Source organism: Myotis yumanensis, unplaced genomic scaffold (assembly GCF_028538775.1).
Source record: "Myotis yumanensis isolate MYYU_CA2020_CCGP unplaced genomic scaffold, mMyoYum1.0.hap1 SCAF_12, whole genome shotgun sequence".
Lineage (NCBI taxonomy): Eukaryota > Metazoa > Chordata > Mammalia > Chiroptera > Vespertilionidae > Myotis > Myotis yumanensis.
In genome coordinates this window covers 16,854,302-16,873,277 of record NW_027223763.1, presented here as the reverse complement: position 1 = coordinate 16,873,277, position 18,976 = coordinate 16,854,302, and the positions used below count along the sequence as shown (strand labels likewise).

General features: G+C 47.2%; 2 protein-coding genes across 4 annotated transcripts in view; one reads left to right on the top strand and one right to left on the bottom strand.

The window, feature by feature from the left end:
- Window positions 1–18,976, top strand: part of SNX30 (sorting nexin family member 30) — a 168,555-nt gene that overhangs the window by 79,623 nt on the left and 69,956 nt on the right. Inside the window, exon 9 of one of the 3 annotated variants that reach the window (XM_070430898.1) lies at window positions 269–6,750. The exons of the other annotated variants lie outside the window; for them this stretch is intronic. Within the exon in view, the coding sequence (XP_070286999.1) occupies window positions 269–328 (60 nt within the window). The 3' untranslated portion in view covers window positions 329–6,750. Of the gene's footprint in view, window positions 1–268; window positions 6,751–18,976 lie in introns of those variants that run through there. 3 annotated transcript variants of the gene reach the window in all.
- On the bottom strand, window positions 9,904–18,946 carry SLC46A2 (solute carrier family 46 member 2). The gene is made up of 4 exons (XM_070430895.1): window positions 17,473–18,946; window positions 15,774–15,857; window positions 15,207–15,363; window positions 9,904–10,717 (listed from the first exon to the last, which is right to left on the bottom strand). Exons 1-4 carry the CDS (start codon window positions 18,593–18,595, stop codon window positions 10,660–10,662), a joined length of 1,422 nt encoding a protein of 473 aa, XP_070286996.1. The 5' UTR covers window positions 18,596–18,946; the 3' UTR covers window positions 9,904–10,659.

Below are 18,976 nucleotides of genomic sequence, written 5' to 3'. Positions count from 1 at the left end.
CATTTCCACTTACTGGATGTGAGCATGTAGTATGGACAGTGCATTGCGACCTTGTACAGACGCTGTGTACCTTTCGTAGAAATGGGGGTGAAGTCTTCAAAACCAGCACCTGTTACCTCCTCCCTTGCTGGTAGTTATGGATAACGCATGTGGGCAACATTAGACAAGGTCACCCAGCAGGATCGGCAGGATTAGAGCAGAATTAAGAAGCTGACCCCGAAATCTGAAACCCGATGCTGACACTCCGTGCCCCGTGTTGTTGTTTCAGTGCCTCATGGCGTGGGAGTCGATTATTCCACTTCTGCAGGAGAAGCAAGAGGCCAAGTGAGTTCCTTCTGGGGACAGAGGCTCTTCTACCTACACAGGGCTCGGCACGCCATCCCGGAACGTCCCTGCTGTGCCAGAGAGCAGGCACCGAGCAAGCAACCACAGAAACATCTCTCCTCGTGTATTTCTTTCCCTTCCCCACCTGCCTTTGTCAGACAGTTGTTTTCACTTAGTATTTATTCCCTGGCGGAGGTGTAAGACTATAATCATCTCTCAGCAAAAGCAGCAGACCTCCGTGCTGTGAAGGAACCTATGACACGGAACACTATGAAGGTTCGAAAGCGAGGGACCAGACATCCTCAGTGGACCCTCTGACATCTTGTCACAGTTTCCTGTTCTGGGACAGCGGAGCTGCCTGTTGCGGAAGGGAACCCGGGCCCCGCTTTTCAGGGATGTGAGGAAGGCACACACAGGAGGCCATTCTTGCTTCCCGCGGACAAACAGCAGCTCTGGACTGACCTCTGTGGGCAATGACATGGCCCAGCCTGGCAGGAGGTGTTGGCGCCTCCGTGGAAGGTCCTTAATGTACAGTGGCCTGAAGCCGTGTGTGGCCTGCTGCCTGCTCGTGATGAGTGGTGCCTGTCTGATGGTTCCTGGTTCCCGTGGGGCCATTGAAATCAGTGTCTAAATGCATCCGAACTAGAGCCAGCCAGCCAGCGTCCTTGTCCTTACGCGATGCCTCGGGGAGCTGGAGGACAGGGCTCCCCAAACTTGTTTCTGACACTAGAATGCGGAAGATGGGAAACTGTTTTTGTGTAAAATGAAAAAAAAGGTGCATTTTTCTCTGTGACGTCCTTCCATGTTGTTGTTTTGTTTGTGAAATGTCATCAAAGTAGAGAGTAGGCCTGTGGGGGAGTAGCTATAGTCTCGAAGTCAGGGTAGCTCCCCCTGTTGTTGAGATCATGGGGCAGATGCCAAGCCCCGCCTCCCACATCTGCTTTGTGCAATTGCCTTTACCTCACCAAAAAGTCCTAGTTTAATGTTTCCTATTACGTCCACTGAGTGCTTGGGCAACGTGTTGGTGAGAGGCTGGTGTGTGGTTCTGACACAGTCGAGATTCTGCAAACTCAGTGTGAATGTCCTACATGAAGTGCTTTAACCCCCACTGTTTCTGACCAGGAGCAAAGTCAGTCCCTGGTCGAACCTCCACTATGACACCGGCGGCAGTGGACTCTCTGCTTCTGGTGGAGCTAAGGTCAGTTTGCAGCCAAGCTCCTGGGGCCTGCTGGCTGCATCTAGTCTTTATTCCAAATTATTACCAGGTTTACTTTTAAAATCAACATCAAACAAGCAGATGGGGAAAAAAAAAGATCTATCTTCCAACTATGTTTTTTCTTCTCCTGAAAGGAAGCTATATGTCACGTATGTGTTCTTTCTTCTGCGGCTCATCCTTATAAAATTATAAATCTGAGCCTCAAATACGTGGTAGTATTTTTTTTTTTAATGAAGCAGCTGTGCGGAGACAGCCCTGCACACGGAAGGTAACCTGCAGGTGCCACCAGCCAGCGCGCGGCACGTCAAAGTCACGCCACTCCACTTCTGACGGCAGAGCTGACCTGGTGTCAGCCATGCTGTGATGCTGTCGGGGCAGCAGCTGGACGGCACAGGACAGTTGGTTCTGTCTCATCGTGTTTGAAAAAGTCACGGTTTAAATTATAATTTTTATATCAGTGGGTACTTCACTGCACTGTGAGACCCTGTTCGTGCTATGCTCAAACCCTGTGATGTGAATTTTCAGTTTGGTACGATTAGAAATGATTCATTGAAGTAGGTGGATAAGAACAGTCCATCTACCCCGAGGGGTGATTCAGTGCTTCGTTCTACCTCTAAACCATCACGTTGGTGTGGGCATGGGTGCCCGGGTCCAGCCTGACTGCTTGCTGGTAGAATCAGGGTGGGTTGATGGCTCTCTATTGAGATTTGATAGAAGACACTAGACTGGCCCAACAGAGAACACTCATCTTTGGGAATGTGTGAAGCCTTGCCTTATGGAATGTGTGCTTTTAAAACGTTGCCCAGTGTAATGAATACTCAGAAAGAACTATGGCAGGAGTTACAGGAAAACTAGACAGTATTCTGCTAGGTTCATCAGTGGGACATTTGGGGAAGGGCGTACGGCCCGCAGTCACCTCTGAACATTTCTGGAGGTGAAAGACTAGCTCTGAAGGGTTTGGGCATCTTGGGATTTTGTCTTCCTCTCTTTGACCCACATGGGATGTTCCTGTGCCGTAAGACGCCAGCAAAAGCTGAAACACAGATCACCGCCCTCCAGCATGCTACTGGTAGCAGGTCTGGGGAAAGCCGTGTGTAGTACAGGCTTCCTTGGAGAAATGGCCTAGGCTGGCATCTTAAGGTGAGGAGGCAGGGACAGTAGGCAGTGAGGGAGGCTCTCCAGTCCTCCCAGGGCTCCCCTGAGGGTCAGCAGGCCCAAGCATTCTCCTCTTCATCTCAATCAGCACAAAGGTGGTTGATCCCCTAGGACAGTGATGGCGAACCTATGACACGCGTGTCAGAGGTGACACGCGAACTCATTTTTTTGGTTGATTTTTCTTTGTGAAATGGCATTTAAATATATAAAATAAATATCAAAAATATAAGTCTTTGTTTTACTATGGTTGCAAATATCGAAAAATTTCTCTATGTGACACGGCACCAGAGTTAAGTTAGGGTTTTTCAAAATGCTGACACACCGAGCTCAAAAGGTTCGCCATCACTGCCCTAGGAGATGTGTGATCCAGAGACTTCTTTGCCAAAGACTGCCTCATTGAGGCTTCGTCTCCACAAAGCGCGGTGCTGAGAGCACCAGCTCCTGTCTTGTATTCATTTTCCAGGAGATTTTTGCTTGCAGATGCGCCTTACCTCAGGCAGACATGGGCAGGTTTCGAGGCTTGAGCACATGGCAGTGGAATGGACAGTCATTCCGTCCGCTGTCCCGGGGCCTGGGAAACGATAGGTTTCACTTCCCAGGTCAAAAATCCAGGCCAAGGCAGAAGAGAGGGTTCCTAGAAACAGCAGGTTTTAGAGAGCAGGTGGTGTTGAAGATAAGATGGCAGCAGATGCGGACATTGCTCTTCCTTATCGCGGGCTGGGCCTACAAGAAGGTCCTAGGCTACTCTGCAAGGAACCACTGCCCCTGATGGAAGAGGCCTATCCTGCACGGCCGGGCTTTCTCCTTTAGTAAAGCTTGATGACGATTCCCGGTGAGCTCAGATAGTGCGATTTGGGAGGCGATCAGCTTGTATTTCACTGTGCTGCTCCTTGAACTCACCAGACACCTTTCTTTAGTTGAAGTAACACAACCCGGCACCACGCTGGGATCCTGGGGAATGTAACGTAAGCTAGTCTTCATGCCAAATTTCAGCCACACCGGAGCGTGTTCTGCATGTTGTTGAATGAGTGTTTTCTCGGTCGCTGTCCATGCACACTTGCTGCTCATTTCCTGGGAGGCCGCCTTTTGTGACGGGATGACAGGAAGCTCTGCTTTAGAGGAGGGCGGCAGTCGGCCAGTGGAGTTTCTCTCGGGACGGCATCAGTCCAAGAAACACCCAGAGTTTGTGTGACTTGACCCTGAGATTGGGAGCATTGAAACCATGGGCACCAGTTGCTGTTTTGGTGCCGCTCATGGGGCTTGAGAACAGTCATCCTTTGTACTGTGTCCTGACGGGTGAGAGAGGAGGGACAGTGAGATCCAGAACCACCTCCTGGGTCTTTGTTGGCCTCATCTCTTTGGCTCTTGGGATGGGTCAGAGTTGGGCTCTGCTCTGGCTGCACGAAAAGGTGCCTCTGCTGAGCAAATGGGCTGCCTGTGGTCAGGGCGGGCATACCACCCTGGACCCCGCCTTCCTAGACGCCTACTCGAAACGTCTGGAAACTGGTTAATCTAATTATGAGGTTGGGGAAACACCGCTTTGGTCATCTCCTTTTACAAAATGATGTTGGGAATGGGCGTTTGCCTCTCCAAAGTCCTCAAGATGGCAACAGACTGGACACGCCCTCTCACGTCTTCTCTATTCGGATGGCAGGTGGCATTTAGCAGTAAATTTGGGGGAAATGTCATCCCCTGGGCCAGACAGATTGAGCCAGGTGTGTTGGAGTTGTCCTCTTCCTTGTGTGTGTGCGTGTGTGTGTGTTTTTTTTTTTTTTTTAATTCAGTGACTAAACCAGAAACCCGGTTTTTGATCAATCCACCCAGTAGGTGGTTAGCTTTTTGTCTGAGGGATGTCTGGTCTCTCCATAGCTGCACAGATTAGAGCATGCGCAGGGCAGGCTGCATTAGAAAAGGTGGGGAGGGACTTTGTTACAGGGGGTTTGACTGTTCTTTCTTAATCGTATGTATTTGAAATGCTTTCTGGGTACGGCTGTCTGATCCCTTCTGTGTGGCAGAAAAATGCGTTATCCAGGTAGTTTTTGCTACTATAGAGAGTCTGTAAATAAGGGCTTTGAAAAAATAACGTTAACAAACCAGTAAGATTCTGTGTCTCATACATAAACATTCTGTGTACTTAGCACTTGAAAATAAACAAATCCAGACTTTTAAAAATGCCACAGACTGTTAAAAGCTTGACTCTACTTTTTTGAGAATTTGTCAACACCGGTTAAAATGCCTTATTCTTCAATGGGTGTTTTTTAGATTCTGGATTTTTAAAAAAGGAGTTTTTAAAAATATAATCAGTTGTTCAGCCTAAATATAAGAGGTCTAGCATAGTCAGTCCTCAGTCCTCTTAAAGCAGCGGTTCTCAGCCTGTGGGTCGCGACCCCTTTGGCGGTCGAACGACGCTTTCACAGGGGTCGCCTAAGACCATCCTGCATGTCAGATATTTACATGACGATTCATAACAGTAGCAACATTACAGTTATGAAGTAGCAACAAAAATAATTTTATGGTTGGGTCACAACATGAGGAACTGTATTTAAAGGGCCAGAAGGTTGAGAACCACTGTCTTAAAGAAACAAATAAGAAAGTAGGGTTCATAATTAGGGCTGCCTTTTGGGAAGAGAAAGCTAAGTATTGCTCTTGCCAAATGATGTTTTTGATAATGTAAGGAAACACAGGGACCACAAGACCTTTTTTGTTTTAGTGTGTGAAAATTTAACTTAGTGCCTTTTGGCACACTTTTGATTGTAGAGGATAAATGGCATCAGCATCGACAAATCACATAGATACAAAGAACCCTATAGATTGTGACCATATTAAAGCTTTACCCTGATTCGGAAGAGCAGCTTTTTAAGAGATACCGTGGAGGCCCCAGACCAGCACATTTCAGGAAGAAATGCTCCACAGGTTGAAATGCCAAAAAACAGAAAACATATTGTGTTGACTCCCATAATTTAGTCAATTTTACTAGGGCTTTTTCAATGAAAACCAGTGACTGAGTATTGTCCGTGCTCTGCTCTCCCTGGGGGATTCTGGCTCCCTGCAGGCCGGTGAGAGCAGGCAACAGCTGTCAACACCCCTGTTTGACAGGCTGGTGCACCGTCCCAGGCCAGCCCTCCGGCCACACACTGGAAAGAAGAAGGGAGGATGCTTTTTCCTCGGTGTGGAAATGGAGCGATGAAAGTAGATTGTAAACAAAAGCGTGACTCAGTATGTTGAAATGGTGCCCATGTCAGCTGGGCCTTCAGCGAATAACAAGCCAGCGGCTCTGAACAGTCCACCCCATTCACCTGCTCACGCTGAGGTTCGGGTCCGGCCTGCAGATGCCCTGTCCGCTGTACTTGTGTGTGCCTGCTCCCTTGAGGTCTATGAGTTGGGAATGCATGGGGAAATGATGTACACCTGATAGTATTCCCATGCCATAAACTGCCAGCAGACTTTCTACTTGTATTTTAACTGTTGAAAAACACGAAAACAGACAAACAAAAACAACCTTTTGCTTAGGTCATGTCCAAATTATGGACCTTATTTCTTATGTTTAGAAGTCATTCTTTACATTTAAATTTTTTAAAGGAAAAAACCACCTTCTTAGGTATTGATCAAGCCCTCTTTGTAAATGTGTTCTCCCTCCATGCTGCCATTAAGCCAAATCAAAAGCTGTGAATAATAAAAAAAATGTGTTCAAGAATGTGCGTCAATGAGAAAGTGATTTATTTACAGATCAAAGTCTTTGTGTCATGAAGGTACCAAATTTTAAAAAGAATGTCACCTTTTTTTCCCTGTTGTGGGACCCAGAGATTGTAAAAAGAAAAAAAAAAAAAAGACCTTTTGTTGCATTTTTGATGTTGGCACGAGGTTTTTGTCCACTTTTTTTCATATGTCTGTGTATAAAACAGTCTGTCCATTGTTTACTCTGGGGTTAGTATTACATTTTGAGGTAAACAAAAGAATTTGTATTGCTTGATAAACTGTTAGCCTGTAAATTTCCAAGGTTTCTTTACCTCAATTAAAGTAATGGACCAATAAATCTATAAAAGATGCTTTCTTTACCTTGAGTCTTGTTCTCGTGTGTACCCTTTTACAAGAGCAAAAACATGCACGTCTCTCTTTCGTTTTTCTTCTCTAAAGCTTGCCGGCAAATATCAGGATATATAGAGCAACCGCAATAAAATATAATTGACCAGTTTTCATTCTTCACTTCTTTATAGACTCATCCTCCATTTACCGTCTCCTACATGTACTTGTTGGCACTGGCTTGGGGAGATGAAGAAACTGCCTAGTGTCTGTAGTGTGACCATGTACGAAACTGTGCATGAAACCAGGGTTGGCGGGGAGGCTGGCAGCCGGCCCAGGAGTTACAGGAAGGACTTCTTCCTACTCCATCCATAGCAAAGCACAACATCATTTTCTGGGACAGGGCCAGTCATCTCCTGATTTCTTTTTGACTGCTTAGTTGTTATTTAAAAATCCATAAGGAAAGAAGAAATGTCTGTGGCTCATTAGAGTGTTACAGTGTGTTGCAAATTAAAGGCCAGAAAGCTAGGTTAAGCTTTCTTAATGATGGCAATGACCTGGAAGTGGACTTGAACTGGTGTTAAATTTGGCTTACTGATAGTAGATGTCATTAATGTAATGTAGCCATACAAAATGAGGCAGCAAGGTGGGTGAGGGAGAGAGATTTGGCATTAAATTGCTATGTAGCTTTAGGCAAGCCACATCTCCGAATTCTCACCACAGAGTTGTTGTGATTTTTTTTTTTTTATATAGAGAATATAATTTATTTCTGCATGTGGTTTGTATCACGTATTTCAGTTTGAGCATTCAGACCAGAAGCACATCTTTGTTACTCGACAATGACCTGGGCATGGACTGAATCAACCTGATTTGACCTCCTCAAATGTCCCATCAGGAAAATTTTATCTCTCAGCCAGGAAATTCTGCTTGTAGGAAACACAAATAGAGTGAGAATTCTGAGCAATAAATCAATCTAATAGTTGAAATGAAGACAAGGATATGACATTGTCCAAGGAAAAGTAGATGCGATGAAGATCTGACAAGAGCCATGGCTGAGATAGACAGACTTGCTATAGACACCAGCAGGGGTGACTGCACCAGGCTAGAAGAGCAGAGAGGCTTGCAGGCTCCTCACACTTCGGGGGGGCCGGGCTGGCGCCCTCAGGAGCTAGGCCGGTGTATGCCAGTGTTGTGATTTGTGAATGAAGACATGCCTCCCCTGAAGAGTTGCTGATTGGACCAGCTTAATATATACAAAGCACCTAGTGCCTGCTAGGCACCCATTATAGGATAGCCCTTATGGGAAGACTCTTCCTAGGACTTGTTTAAATATGGCCAACTTAGATATTAAGGATATTCCCATGATCATCCTTTCTGGATGCTTTGTCATTAAAAATTAAGAAGTGGGTTATATACCTTTTTTGCGTGGGGGTGTGTATATCTTTTTCAACTGGTTTCTTTTAAAAGGACGATGCAGGTAGTATGTGGAGTATTCGATGGGAATAGATTCCAAAAGTGACAAGAAGTGATAGAAAGGAAGCTGATTGAAGAGATTTCTGTGGTGAGAGAAGGGGTCAGAGATGACTTGGAGACCGCCAGCCTAGGAGCTGGGAGGTGAACTATGAAATCAATCAGGAGGAGAATATAAAAAATATTAGAGGATAGGGTGGGAGAAGGGGAATTTGGTTTGGATTTGTGTTTGAGGAGATTCAGGTGGAGGTGTTGACTGGATTATTAGAAAGAGAGTTCTAGAGTCCATGAAAGTACACTAGATTACTTGGGAAGAGAACCAAGGACACGGATTTAAGGGACTCAAGAATTCAGGATGCAGGGAGAGGAGGAGGAGGGGGACTCAGGGACAGATTTTAAGGAGAAAAAATCAGGACCACAGATTAGAACCCTGATTCTTAAGCATAAAGGCTTGTGAAAACAACAACTGTTGGGCCCCACCCATAGAGTTTGATTCTGATGGGGCCCAAGAATTTGCATTTTAATAAGTTCCCAGGGGTTGTTGATGCTGCTGGCCCAGGAACCACACTCTGAGAACCCCTGGGTTAGAGCATCTGTTAGAAGAAACAATGACCTGGGGAGAATAGAAAAAGTTGGAAACTGCTACCCTAGTGACAGCTGGGGTTGAAAAGGAGCCACTACTGGGGCTTCGAGAGCCCTACTCAGGTTAAACCCCACAGTGTATGGCAGGATCAATGTGGACAAATAAGGAGATTGTTCTAGATGTTCAGAGCAAGCTTTTCAGGCGCAGGAATGAAGAAGCCAGTGATTAGATTCATTCAGGTTGGGAGAATTATTCAGGACTGGGGTGGGAGGCAAAGAGTCAAGAGGAATGAGCTTATTGGTGAGAGTTTAGATGGGAGCATGGCCTTGAACTCACCTTCCCCATCCTACCTTCTGGGTTTATGTTGCTTGTCTCAGTGAGGGGCTCTACTTTCTTCCTACTTGCCTGAAACCCAAATCCGAATCATTCTTGCCTCATATCCATCACCACCTCCTGTTGACCTCTTGCTTCCAAATATTTCTTCAAGTCCACCTACATTTCTCCATCCTCATAGCTTCTTGCCCAATATCAGCCCACCATTATCCTTCACCTGGGCTGCTGCAAGGGTGTCTCTGCTAGTCTCCTTTCTGCAAATCTGCTCACTCCTTCCCCTATTGATTCATCCTCGGTGCTGCCAGAAAGCTCTTTCGGAGATGCGAAGGGAAGCTTTCCGTGTTCCTGCTTAAGACCTTCCAACAGCTAGCCCCATTTCTCTAGAGTGAAACTGGTTTTTAGTTGGAAATACGCTTTGTTAGGACACTACACTCTGTTGGGGAATGAGCAGTCATATTCTCGCTATTTCTCAGCACTTAGCCTGGTGCCGGGACCGTAGTAGATGCGCCAAGAAGTTTTGTTCCTTCCCTGCAAAGGGTCAGAGATACAAAGCCTCTGAGCCCAGACGCTCTGCGAGTTAAGTGCATTCTCTAGCTCTAAGTTTTATCCCAGTATAACAGTGCTGTGTCTGTGGTTACAGAGTGAATCTGACCTGGGAAGAAACTGAGTCACATACTTACTATGAATGTTGATTTTATGAGGAGGCGAATGTGCTTTTATATGTGGAAATAAAATAGGCAATAAAAGTACCTTAAAATATAATGGCTCTTCCTGTACTTCCTTCCCCCCTCTCTTCACACCACTCACTTTGTGGTAAGTATTGTTGACCGAAAGTATTCAATTTAATATTCTGTAAAGAAAAAGTCTTGGAAATTGCTTCTTAAAAACAACAAGAACCATGACAACAAAACTCCCCCAAAGCCAAGTGCCAGAGCTCAGAATCTTTCCTGAGAATTCACAGCTAGCAAGGCCACAGGGGAAAAAAAAAAAAAAAAAGCTAACTTTTATCCAAGGTTTTATTTTCATTTAAAAAATATTGACTGATGTTCACTATTGGCAGTTCTTACAAAACAGCCCTTCGACATTCCCCTCGGGCTGTTGGAAATGCATGCTTTGGTTTGAGGAGTTGCTGGAAGCTGTTTGGTTGGAGTTCTCCCATGGGACTCCTAGCACCGCACCCAGGTGACTAGTTAGCCATACCTTGGAGCCCGGAAGACAATTTCTGGAAAAGAGGCTGCTGCCTGAAACTCCTTGCAGCGTCAGGAATGGCTGTGTGTGCAGCTTGCATGTACCATTAAAGTTCATGTTCTACTGCCCGCAGAACATGACCTCTGCTGTCAGGGGTGTCTGAAAGCTGAGACAGGTCTTCCATCACCAGGAAAGTGCTTTTCCCACCCACCAGGGACCCCTGAGCCAAAGCAGGTCACGCGAGGCTGACTGGCTGGAACTCAGGTTTCTCAGCAGTAGGTTGCTTTGGTCACCAGTTCCTGGTCCCTCCCTTTGTCTTCAGAGGAACCTGGCCATTGCTGGTGTTTGTAGCTCCTGTGGGTCAGCACCTTCATGTCTCTGTGATGTCTGCATGTTTCAACCATGAGGTTTGTTTATAGGCCATGATGCTGTAAGAATTTACAAGAGAAAATTATAAGAGAAGAGCTGAACTGGAGCAAAGATGAACTTTTTCCTCCTCACCAATGGTGAGGAGGGCTCTGGTCACCTCTTTATCACCAATAGACTGAGAGGCTATATCCTCTGACCATCTTACGTCCTCTGCGTGAGGATGAACTTCCACAGATATCTCAAGGACAAGGGCCGCTAATCCCAAGTAGAATTAGCTGCCTCATCTTCTGCCTTTCCACAGCCTCTTTACCTCTTCCATGAGTCATTGCATTGATTAAACATATTTTTAGGTAAGTAAATGTGTAGGACTGCATAGCTCTAAGTTGAACTCTTGGATTTGTGTGACTTTTGGCGTGTCCATCAGCGTCTGGGGTCCTCAGTTTTCTCATCTGTTTGAGCTCTAGGTACCTCAGGTTCTAAGCTCTTCCTGGATGATATGGGACACTTGAAGCTGCTGGATGGGGTAGGAGCTTAAATCCAAACCTCAAAGGGAAAGCTTTGTGGAAAGTTCCAACCTCTCTGATTTCCCACCTTCCATGAGCCCCAGGATTCTACAGAGAGGGACACTACTGTCCTTAAAACGTATTCTTACAAAACTGGCAAGAGGAGAGCTGAGACTTGGAGGCAGTGAGCCCAGGACCATGTGATCTTTGGGGTGAGCCCTGACTCTGCAGCTGACCTCTCTGGTGGACCACTATAGCACAGCCACATGGTGATGGCCAGCCCCTGACTTCAAGGTCAGCCAACAGGCAGCACAGGGATGTGGATGGTCAGCAGTAGTAGTAGGTTCCACTCCCTTTGACAGATCATTCATTCATTAAACAAATGTACTTGGGTACTTCTTTTATGCCAGGTTGGCTACTAGATATAGAGGATACCTGGCAATCCAGTCATGATCCCTCCGGGGAACCTGCAGTCTAAGTAGGCAAGTACATGAAACAGATAATCACTAAATAATCATCATCTGTCATGCTATGAAGAAAAAGTGTAGGTGATGTTGAACTCACATCATACTTCTGTGTGGCTTTTACCAGTAAATAGGCAGCATATACTAGAAGGGTCTATTTAAGATTGAGAAGGGGATTTTTCTCAAATCCTCTTGGAGAAAATGGTGTTTAAGACCACAGTGAGTTGGGTTAAGAAAGCTGTGTGGGTGAGGAAGGGGAAGAGCATGAGGGGAGGCTACTGGGGCTGAAGCATAGAGTTGGGAGGGTGGTTAGTGGCTTAGGAATAGGAGCCTAGAGAGATTGGCAAGGCCAGATGTCACAGGACCTTGTGGTCCATGGTGAGCTGTTTGGGTTTTATCCTAAGAACATTGAAAGCCAAGTGCAGAGCTTTGAGCAAGAGATGACATGATCTGACTTACCCTCCCAGGAAATTGCTCTGGCCACTTGGTGAAGAGAAGATGGGAGGCGAACAAGAGCGGATGTGGGGAGAATGGCTCAGAGGCTAATTCAGTCATGAGTGCTTTGGACTAGGAGTGGCAGGAGAAAGATAAAAAGAATAGGATGAAGTTAAGGCATATTTTTGAGATAGAATCAATGAGGCCTGATGGATTGCAGGTAGAGGGAGGAAGCTGAGGGAGGACATTGGTGGCTCTGATTTCTGCCCTGGGTGAGTGGTAGAAATGAGATGGGAAAGACTGGAGGGAGAACAGACTTAGGAAGGTGTCAAGAATCCAATTTTAGAAATTTAAATGATAACTTAAAATTTTGCGAGTACTTTAGATGACTTAGAAAATATGAAGTGAGAAGGCAACCTAGAGCAGAGCCCCAAAGATTCTTCCACTTGGAGGTTTGTGGAGAAGAAGCAATCATAGAGGTGGGAGAACAACCAGGAGAGTGAGGTGTTGAGAAAGGTGAGTGACAGTGACAAGTGCCACCCAAGGAAAGAGTGATCAACAGTGTTGGGGGCCACTGAGAAATCACGTGATGAGAGATTGCAGTGCGTCCACTGGATTCAGCTTGGCAGAAGTCATATCTTAGTCTTGGTGAGAGTAGCTCAGGGGAGTTGAGCTGGGGACACCAGTCTGGTGAGGGTTGCAAAGTGAATGGGTGGAGAGACATGAGACAGCATGTGCTGACCAGCCTTTGGAGAACTTAGCTATAAAACAGAGGAGGAGGGGGGGGGCGGGGAACAGAGGAGAAGGAGAGAGGGTGGTGGATCATGTGTCAGTTCTGGTAGGAAGAAATCAGGAGCGAGATAGCAGCTAACTAGTAGTGGTCTCTCTGAGGAGATGGGAGAGGTGGCACCCAGACACCTGGTGACATTTCTCAAAAGCAATGTCATGTAGTAGGTAAAGGAGACTGCCTGGGTTCAAATCCTGTCTCTGCCACTTATTAGCTGTGTAACCTTTGGCAAGTTACATAATACTGTTTGAGGATATTAAACTGATTAAAATATATAAAATAATTAAAGTAGTGCCTGGCACATATTAAGAACACTTAAGTGTTTGCAATTATTATCATGTTTTAAAGGGTGGGGGAGGAGAAGAATAGGATGGATGCACATGAAGGTCGGTTTGTAGATTAACTTTGGGGAAGATGGGCCCATTCTCCTCTGATGGCTTCTGTTTTCTCTATGAAGCACGAGGCAGTAGCTGAGTGCATGTGTTGGGTGGGGAGTGGGTGGCAGATGGGCAGGGCCATATGTTTGTTTCCTCAGCATCTCCCTATTGCATATAAAGAAGAGCAAGCAGGAGAGGGCAGATTCTACAGCAACGTGAAATTGGTACCAGGAACTGCTGGGGCCAAAGTCCCTTCTTGCAAATAGGCTGTTGGCAGCTGTAGCCCAGGGACCTCTCCTCCCAGCCTTCTGTCCTCCACGAATCCTCAGCTCTCCTGCTCTGACGTGTCTTCCTGGCTTCTGATTTCCTTGGAATGTAGCTGTTCATTGTGTGGTTAGAGTTCTACTGGTCTTTCCTGTTGATGTCACTTAATGATTAATGGTACAGCCTTGGCCTGTTCTAGCTGTAAAAAGCCTTAATGATTGGTGGCCTCTGTCTCAGAAGGCCCAACTTCCTAGGCAGGCAGGGACATATGTTGTGATGTGATGTGAGAATTCAAAACAGGGCCACTTCCTACTTCTCCCACCTGCCTTCACTTACTTTCTGCCCTGCTGCCTACAATGCCATCATGACTGATCTGCGCAGCTCTCGTGTGCTCCTCGGCAGGTCCCTTTAAAATGCAACTCTACATCAAATCCCTTGCACCTTATTGCGGATATTTTTATTGCATTCCTTTCTCTTCTGCTGGAATTGATACAAGCCCGAGAGAACCGTGCTTTAGGGGGAGGGGGAAAAGGGCTTAAACAGTCCAAGCTGTGCTGCCCCTAGTCACACTGGCTCCTAACCACTTGACATGTGACTAGTCCAAATTAAGATGTGCTGTCAGCATGAAATCCATACCAGATTTCAAAGACTCTGTAAAAAAATAAAAATCTCATTGATTAATTTTGTAAACTGATTACATATGAAAATGATAGTTTGGATATAGTGGGTTAAATCAAATATGTCATTAAATTGATTTCACCTGTTACTTTTATCATTGTTAAATGTGACTACTGGAAAGTTCAACATCACCGACATGGCTTGCACATATGGCTCATTCCGTATTTTCATTGGACAGGAATGGGGTCGAAGACCAGACTATTCCGTGTGGTTCAGTGTGGTGATGACCAGGCTGGTGCTCCGGCCAAGGGCCTGGAATGCCTCTCCTTTGCTTTTCCAGCTTTTCTCCGGCCTGTTATCTCCCAGACTTGTGTGCTCTTGTTTTACAAATGAGACAATTCCCCCAAAAGACATCAAGGGAATTGTCCAAGTCTTCCAGGGACCTCACACGTCCAGTGGCCATGAGATTTCAGGGGCACTAAGCACAGGGGCTGCCAGGTGCCAAGCCCTGGGAGGGCACGGAAGTGAGGAGGGAGTACTCTCCCCTAAACGGGCTAAACCAAAGAGGGCTGAGAAGTTCAAGAGATTTTCTAGTCCCAGCTTCTGATGACAAGAAATGTATGAGGCTCCTATAAATAAACTATATTACAAAACCGCCAGGAAGTGAACCAGCTGGTTGGGGCCTTCTGTTCATTACTTATGACTACGGGGAATTCCCAAATAATTCATTTTGGGGAACAGCAGCACTTTGTTCTTTCTGAGAGAACCTGCTGAGAACTCACTGAAAGTAAACAATGCTTTATGGCAGGGATCCTCAAACTTTTTGAACAGGGGGCCAGTTCACTGTCCCCCAGACCGTTGGAGGGCCGGACTATAGTTTAAAAAAAAAACTATGAACAAATTCCTATGCACACTGCACATATCTTATTTTGAAGTAAAAAAACAAAACGGGAACAAATACAATATTTGTATTTGCATGTGGTCCGCGGGCCGTAGTTTGAGGACCCCTGCTTTATGGTAATGGGTTGGAGATTGTCCAACAGCCCTTGACCTAAGTCCCAGGGTCCCAACCCAAACAGCAGTTGCTGCTCCTGTCTTACCCAATTGGAACGATGGCCAGGAAGGAGAGAAAGGAGGAGAGAGCAAAGCAGGCACCAACAAACTTTTCCATGGTGAGCTGATAGATCTCATTATACATCGTGGATGTCACCACCCAGGTCAGAGTCAGGAACAGCTGCAGGATGACAAACACCTTTCCTGTGGAAGGAGCAGAGGTTACTAAGAAGATAGGCTGCTCCCCCTCCCTGTTCCCAGCTGGCTGGGTCTCTGGGAGCTCCCAGGAGACCCCACTTGCCAGGATTCCCTCTCAGTCTTCATGGCTCATCTCACCAGGACTCCTGCCTCCCTCCAGTGGATCTACCTGTAGCCTGTGGATAGTAGTGTCTTCCTTTGACTGTGGCTCTCCAGTGACTTACTTTCTGAGTCTGCCCCGCCCTCCTGTTTTCACTCCCTCTGCCCTGGATGGACATCAGTGTGATCCTGGAGTATTTGAGATGGCTCCTGGAGCTGTCTTTGTCCGTTTTCTGCAAGTCCGAACCCTGTGCCTCAAGCCAAAGAGCTCTGAAACAGCCTGGGCAGAGAACCTCAGAGAGATTCATGTTACTCACCATATGAGGAGTCCTTGATGAGTTTGGACATTGCTGATCGAATGGTTGTGATGGGGATGAGAGCAAACAGCATGACGGCTCGAGCTGGAAAGAAATCATCCAAGAACACTTCTCACTGTAGCCCAACCTTGGCCAAGGTGTAAATTAGAATAAAGCAAGAGTCTCACTTAGAATTCCCTCTCCCCATAGCTCCTATGTGGCTCGCTCTGGAAGACTCCTGCCCTCTGGGTAACTAGTTTAAGTTGTTCTTTCTAATATGTTAGCCACTAGCCATGTGTGGCTATTTAAATAGATTAAAATGAAATAAAACTGTAAATGATGTTCTTTACTTGCACTAGCCACATTTCAAGTGCTCAATAGCCCCATGTGGCTTGTGGCTGCTACCTTGGACAAAACAGATGGTATAGAGCAGTGATGGCGAACCTATGACACCACCTCTGACACGCGAACTCATTTTCTTGGTTGATTTTTCTTTGTTAAATGGCATTTAAATATATAAAATAAATATCAAAAATATAAGTCTTTGTTTTACTATGGTTGCAAATATCAAAAAATTTCTATATGTGACAGGGCACCAGAGTTAAGTGAGGGTTTTTCAAAATGCTGACACGCCCAGCTCAAAAGGTTTGCCATCACTGGTATAGAGCATTTTTATCATTGGAGAAAGCTCTACTGGAGCCTTGGTCTGGAGCTGTCTGATTGTGGTTGTTGGAGCTGTGTCCTCTCATGGAAACTTCATTCTGCTTCCTTGAAGGAATGTATTACATTGGGTGTAGAAAGCATTTATGAAGAATTTTTTAAATCCATTTTTAGAAAGCTCTTGCTTGGCCCGAAATAATTTTAATTAAGGGATCTTTTCAGGTGAATTGTTCAATGTTTTATCTCTTTAAAATTGGGGAGAAGAAACCCAACCCCATCTCCTCCATCCAAAGCCATTCGAGGCACGCCTGACCATTCCTCCCATGACCTCCTGGAGCCATGGACACCACTCTGGTAACATTTCAATGGGCAATACAGATAACACAATACCCAATACAACACAGATAAACTCAAGTGCATGTAATCCTGTCTCCCTTGAACCTCCTAGGTCAGTGATGGCAAACCTTTTGAGCATGGCATGTCAGCATTTTGAAAAACCCTAACTTAACTCTGGTTCCATATCACATATAGAAATGTTTTGATATTTGCAACCATAGTAAAACAAAGATTTATATTTTTGATATTTATTGTATATATTTAAATGCCATTTAACAGCCGAAACCGGCTTGGCTCAGTGGATAGAGCGTCGGCCTGCGGACTGAAGGGTCCCGGGTTCGATTCCGGTCAAGGGCATGTACCTGGGTTGTGGGCACATCCCCAGTGGGAGATGTGCAGGAGGCAGCTGATCGATGTTTCTCTCTCATCGATGTTTCTAACTCTCTATCTCTCTCCCTTCCTCTCTGTAAAAAATCAATGAAATATATTTTAAAAATAAATAAATAAATAAATGCCATTTAACAAAGAAAAATCAACCAAAAAAATGAGTTCGCGTGTCAGCTCTGACACGCGTGTCATAGGTTCACCATCACTGTCCTAGGTAGCTGATATAATCCCTGGTGCTGAGCTGGAACATCTAGCGCACAGCATCCCTGGTGTCAACCCCATGACTCAGGGGAGCAGCAGTGTCTTTGTCCTGCCTCTCCAAGAAGGTCAGACTCACCAATGTAGAACATGTATGTCTCCTTCACAAAACACAGTAGGAAGGCTCCTGATCCAAAGGAGACCATGCCAATCATGATCATGGTGGTGTCCCGGAAGCAGCGGGAGAAGACCAGCACGCCCAGGAAACTGGTGATGAAGATGATGTACCCTGCGGCCATTCCATAGCCCACCTGCACCTGGTTCCAACTGAGAGGCGCCCTTAGCACAAACAGGGGCATCACGTCCACTGTGCCCACCACTGCCAGGTCATAGATGATGGCACCCAGGAAGAGCAGGACAATCATGGTTTTGGGGGACTTTGCTTTCCCAGGAGATGGGTGCCCCACCACACTCTGCGTGTCTGGCTGATCAGGATCCAGACTGCGATATGTGCCAATGGTGCCAGACACCGTGTCCACAGCGGGGAGTGCCTTTCTGGGCTTGGCCACCGACTCAGGGGCCTTCAGGACCAAGAGGCTGTAGAAAAAGGCAAAAGAGGCACAGCTCACGCTGCAGGCTGTCAGCACCAGGCCCTGCCAGGCCTTCTCAGACATCTGTTGGAAGAGATGCCCGGAGGCCATGCTCCCACAGAATCCCCCCAGGCCCAGCGTCAGGTCAATAAAGATGAGGCGGACCGAGCGGCGGCCCTCTGAGGAGCCGAGGGAGCCCAGGGATATAACTCCGGCCCAGTAGGCTGAGAGGCCTCCACAGAGTCCATTCAGCGCCACGGCCGCGTACATCACCTCCACCGGCCAGTCCCACAGCACCTTGAACAGCAGCATGAGGCGGCAGAGCAGGAGGCCCAGCAGGGCCACGCAAATTGAGATCTTGCGGTGGTAGCGGTCGCTGAGCCAGCCCAGGATGTAAGCAGGCAGCAGGGGCGTCAGGCCTGTCACGATGTTGTAGATGATGTAAAAATTGGAGATGGCCCTCTGCCCTTGGTCCTCTAGAGCCTCCCGGGGCGACGGGCTGGCGCTGTGGTTGGAGACTCTGACCCCGAAGGATTCCTGCAGCACGAGGAGCAGCCCCGCATCGTAGAGGGAGCTGGCCACCTGAGTGGAGAACACCACGGGCTCGATCCAGGTCCTCACCTGGAGGCGAGACAGGTAGCCCCAGCAAGGGCAGGTGGCCTGGGGACCCATGGGGTCTCTGATGGGGATGGAGGAGCTTGCTCAGCGCCCGCTGCTCCAGAGCAAAAGTGCGAGCCGCGTGCTAGTGGGTGAGCCTGGAGAAGGGAGAACCACTGAGCTGGGCGCGGGGCGCGTGTGACAGACAGCATCTAGCCCAGCAGCCAAGTGACCTTCCCGGCCTCGGCCACTCCTCCCCAGCCAGAAAGGGCCGCGCTCCGCCCTCGCCTCCGCCCCCGCCCCTGGAGCGGGGCTGGCGGCCGGCCAGGGCAGCCAGGCGCAGGGGAGCGCACAGCGAGTCTTGGCCCTGGCTCCCCACCCTTGGCCGCGCATCACGCTGCTCCAGTGAGCGCGGCCGCCCGACCAGGCGTCGATTTCCCCACAGCCAGGCGTGCC

Coding starts and splice junctions, on each gene's coding strand:
- SLC46A2 (XM_070430895.1), bottom strand. CDS start 18,595: ATGGGTCCCCAGGCCACCTGCCCTTGCTGGGGCTACCTGTCTCGCCTC. Junction 15,364..15,773: donor CATCAAGGACTCCTCATATG/GTGAGTAACATG, acceptor CTCCTTCCACAG/GAAAGGTGTTTGTCATCCTG. Junction 10,718..15,206: donor CTGGCCATCGTTCCAATTGG/GTAAGACAGGAG, acceptor AAATTCTTACAG/CATCATGGCCTATAAACAAA.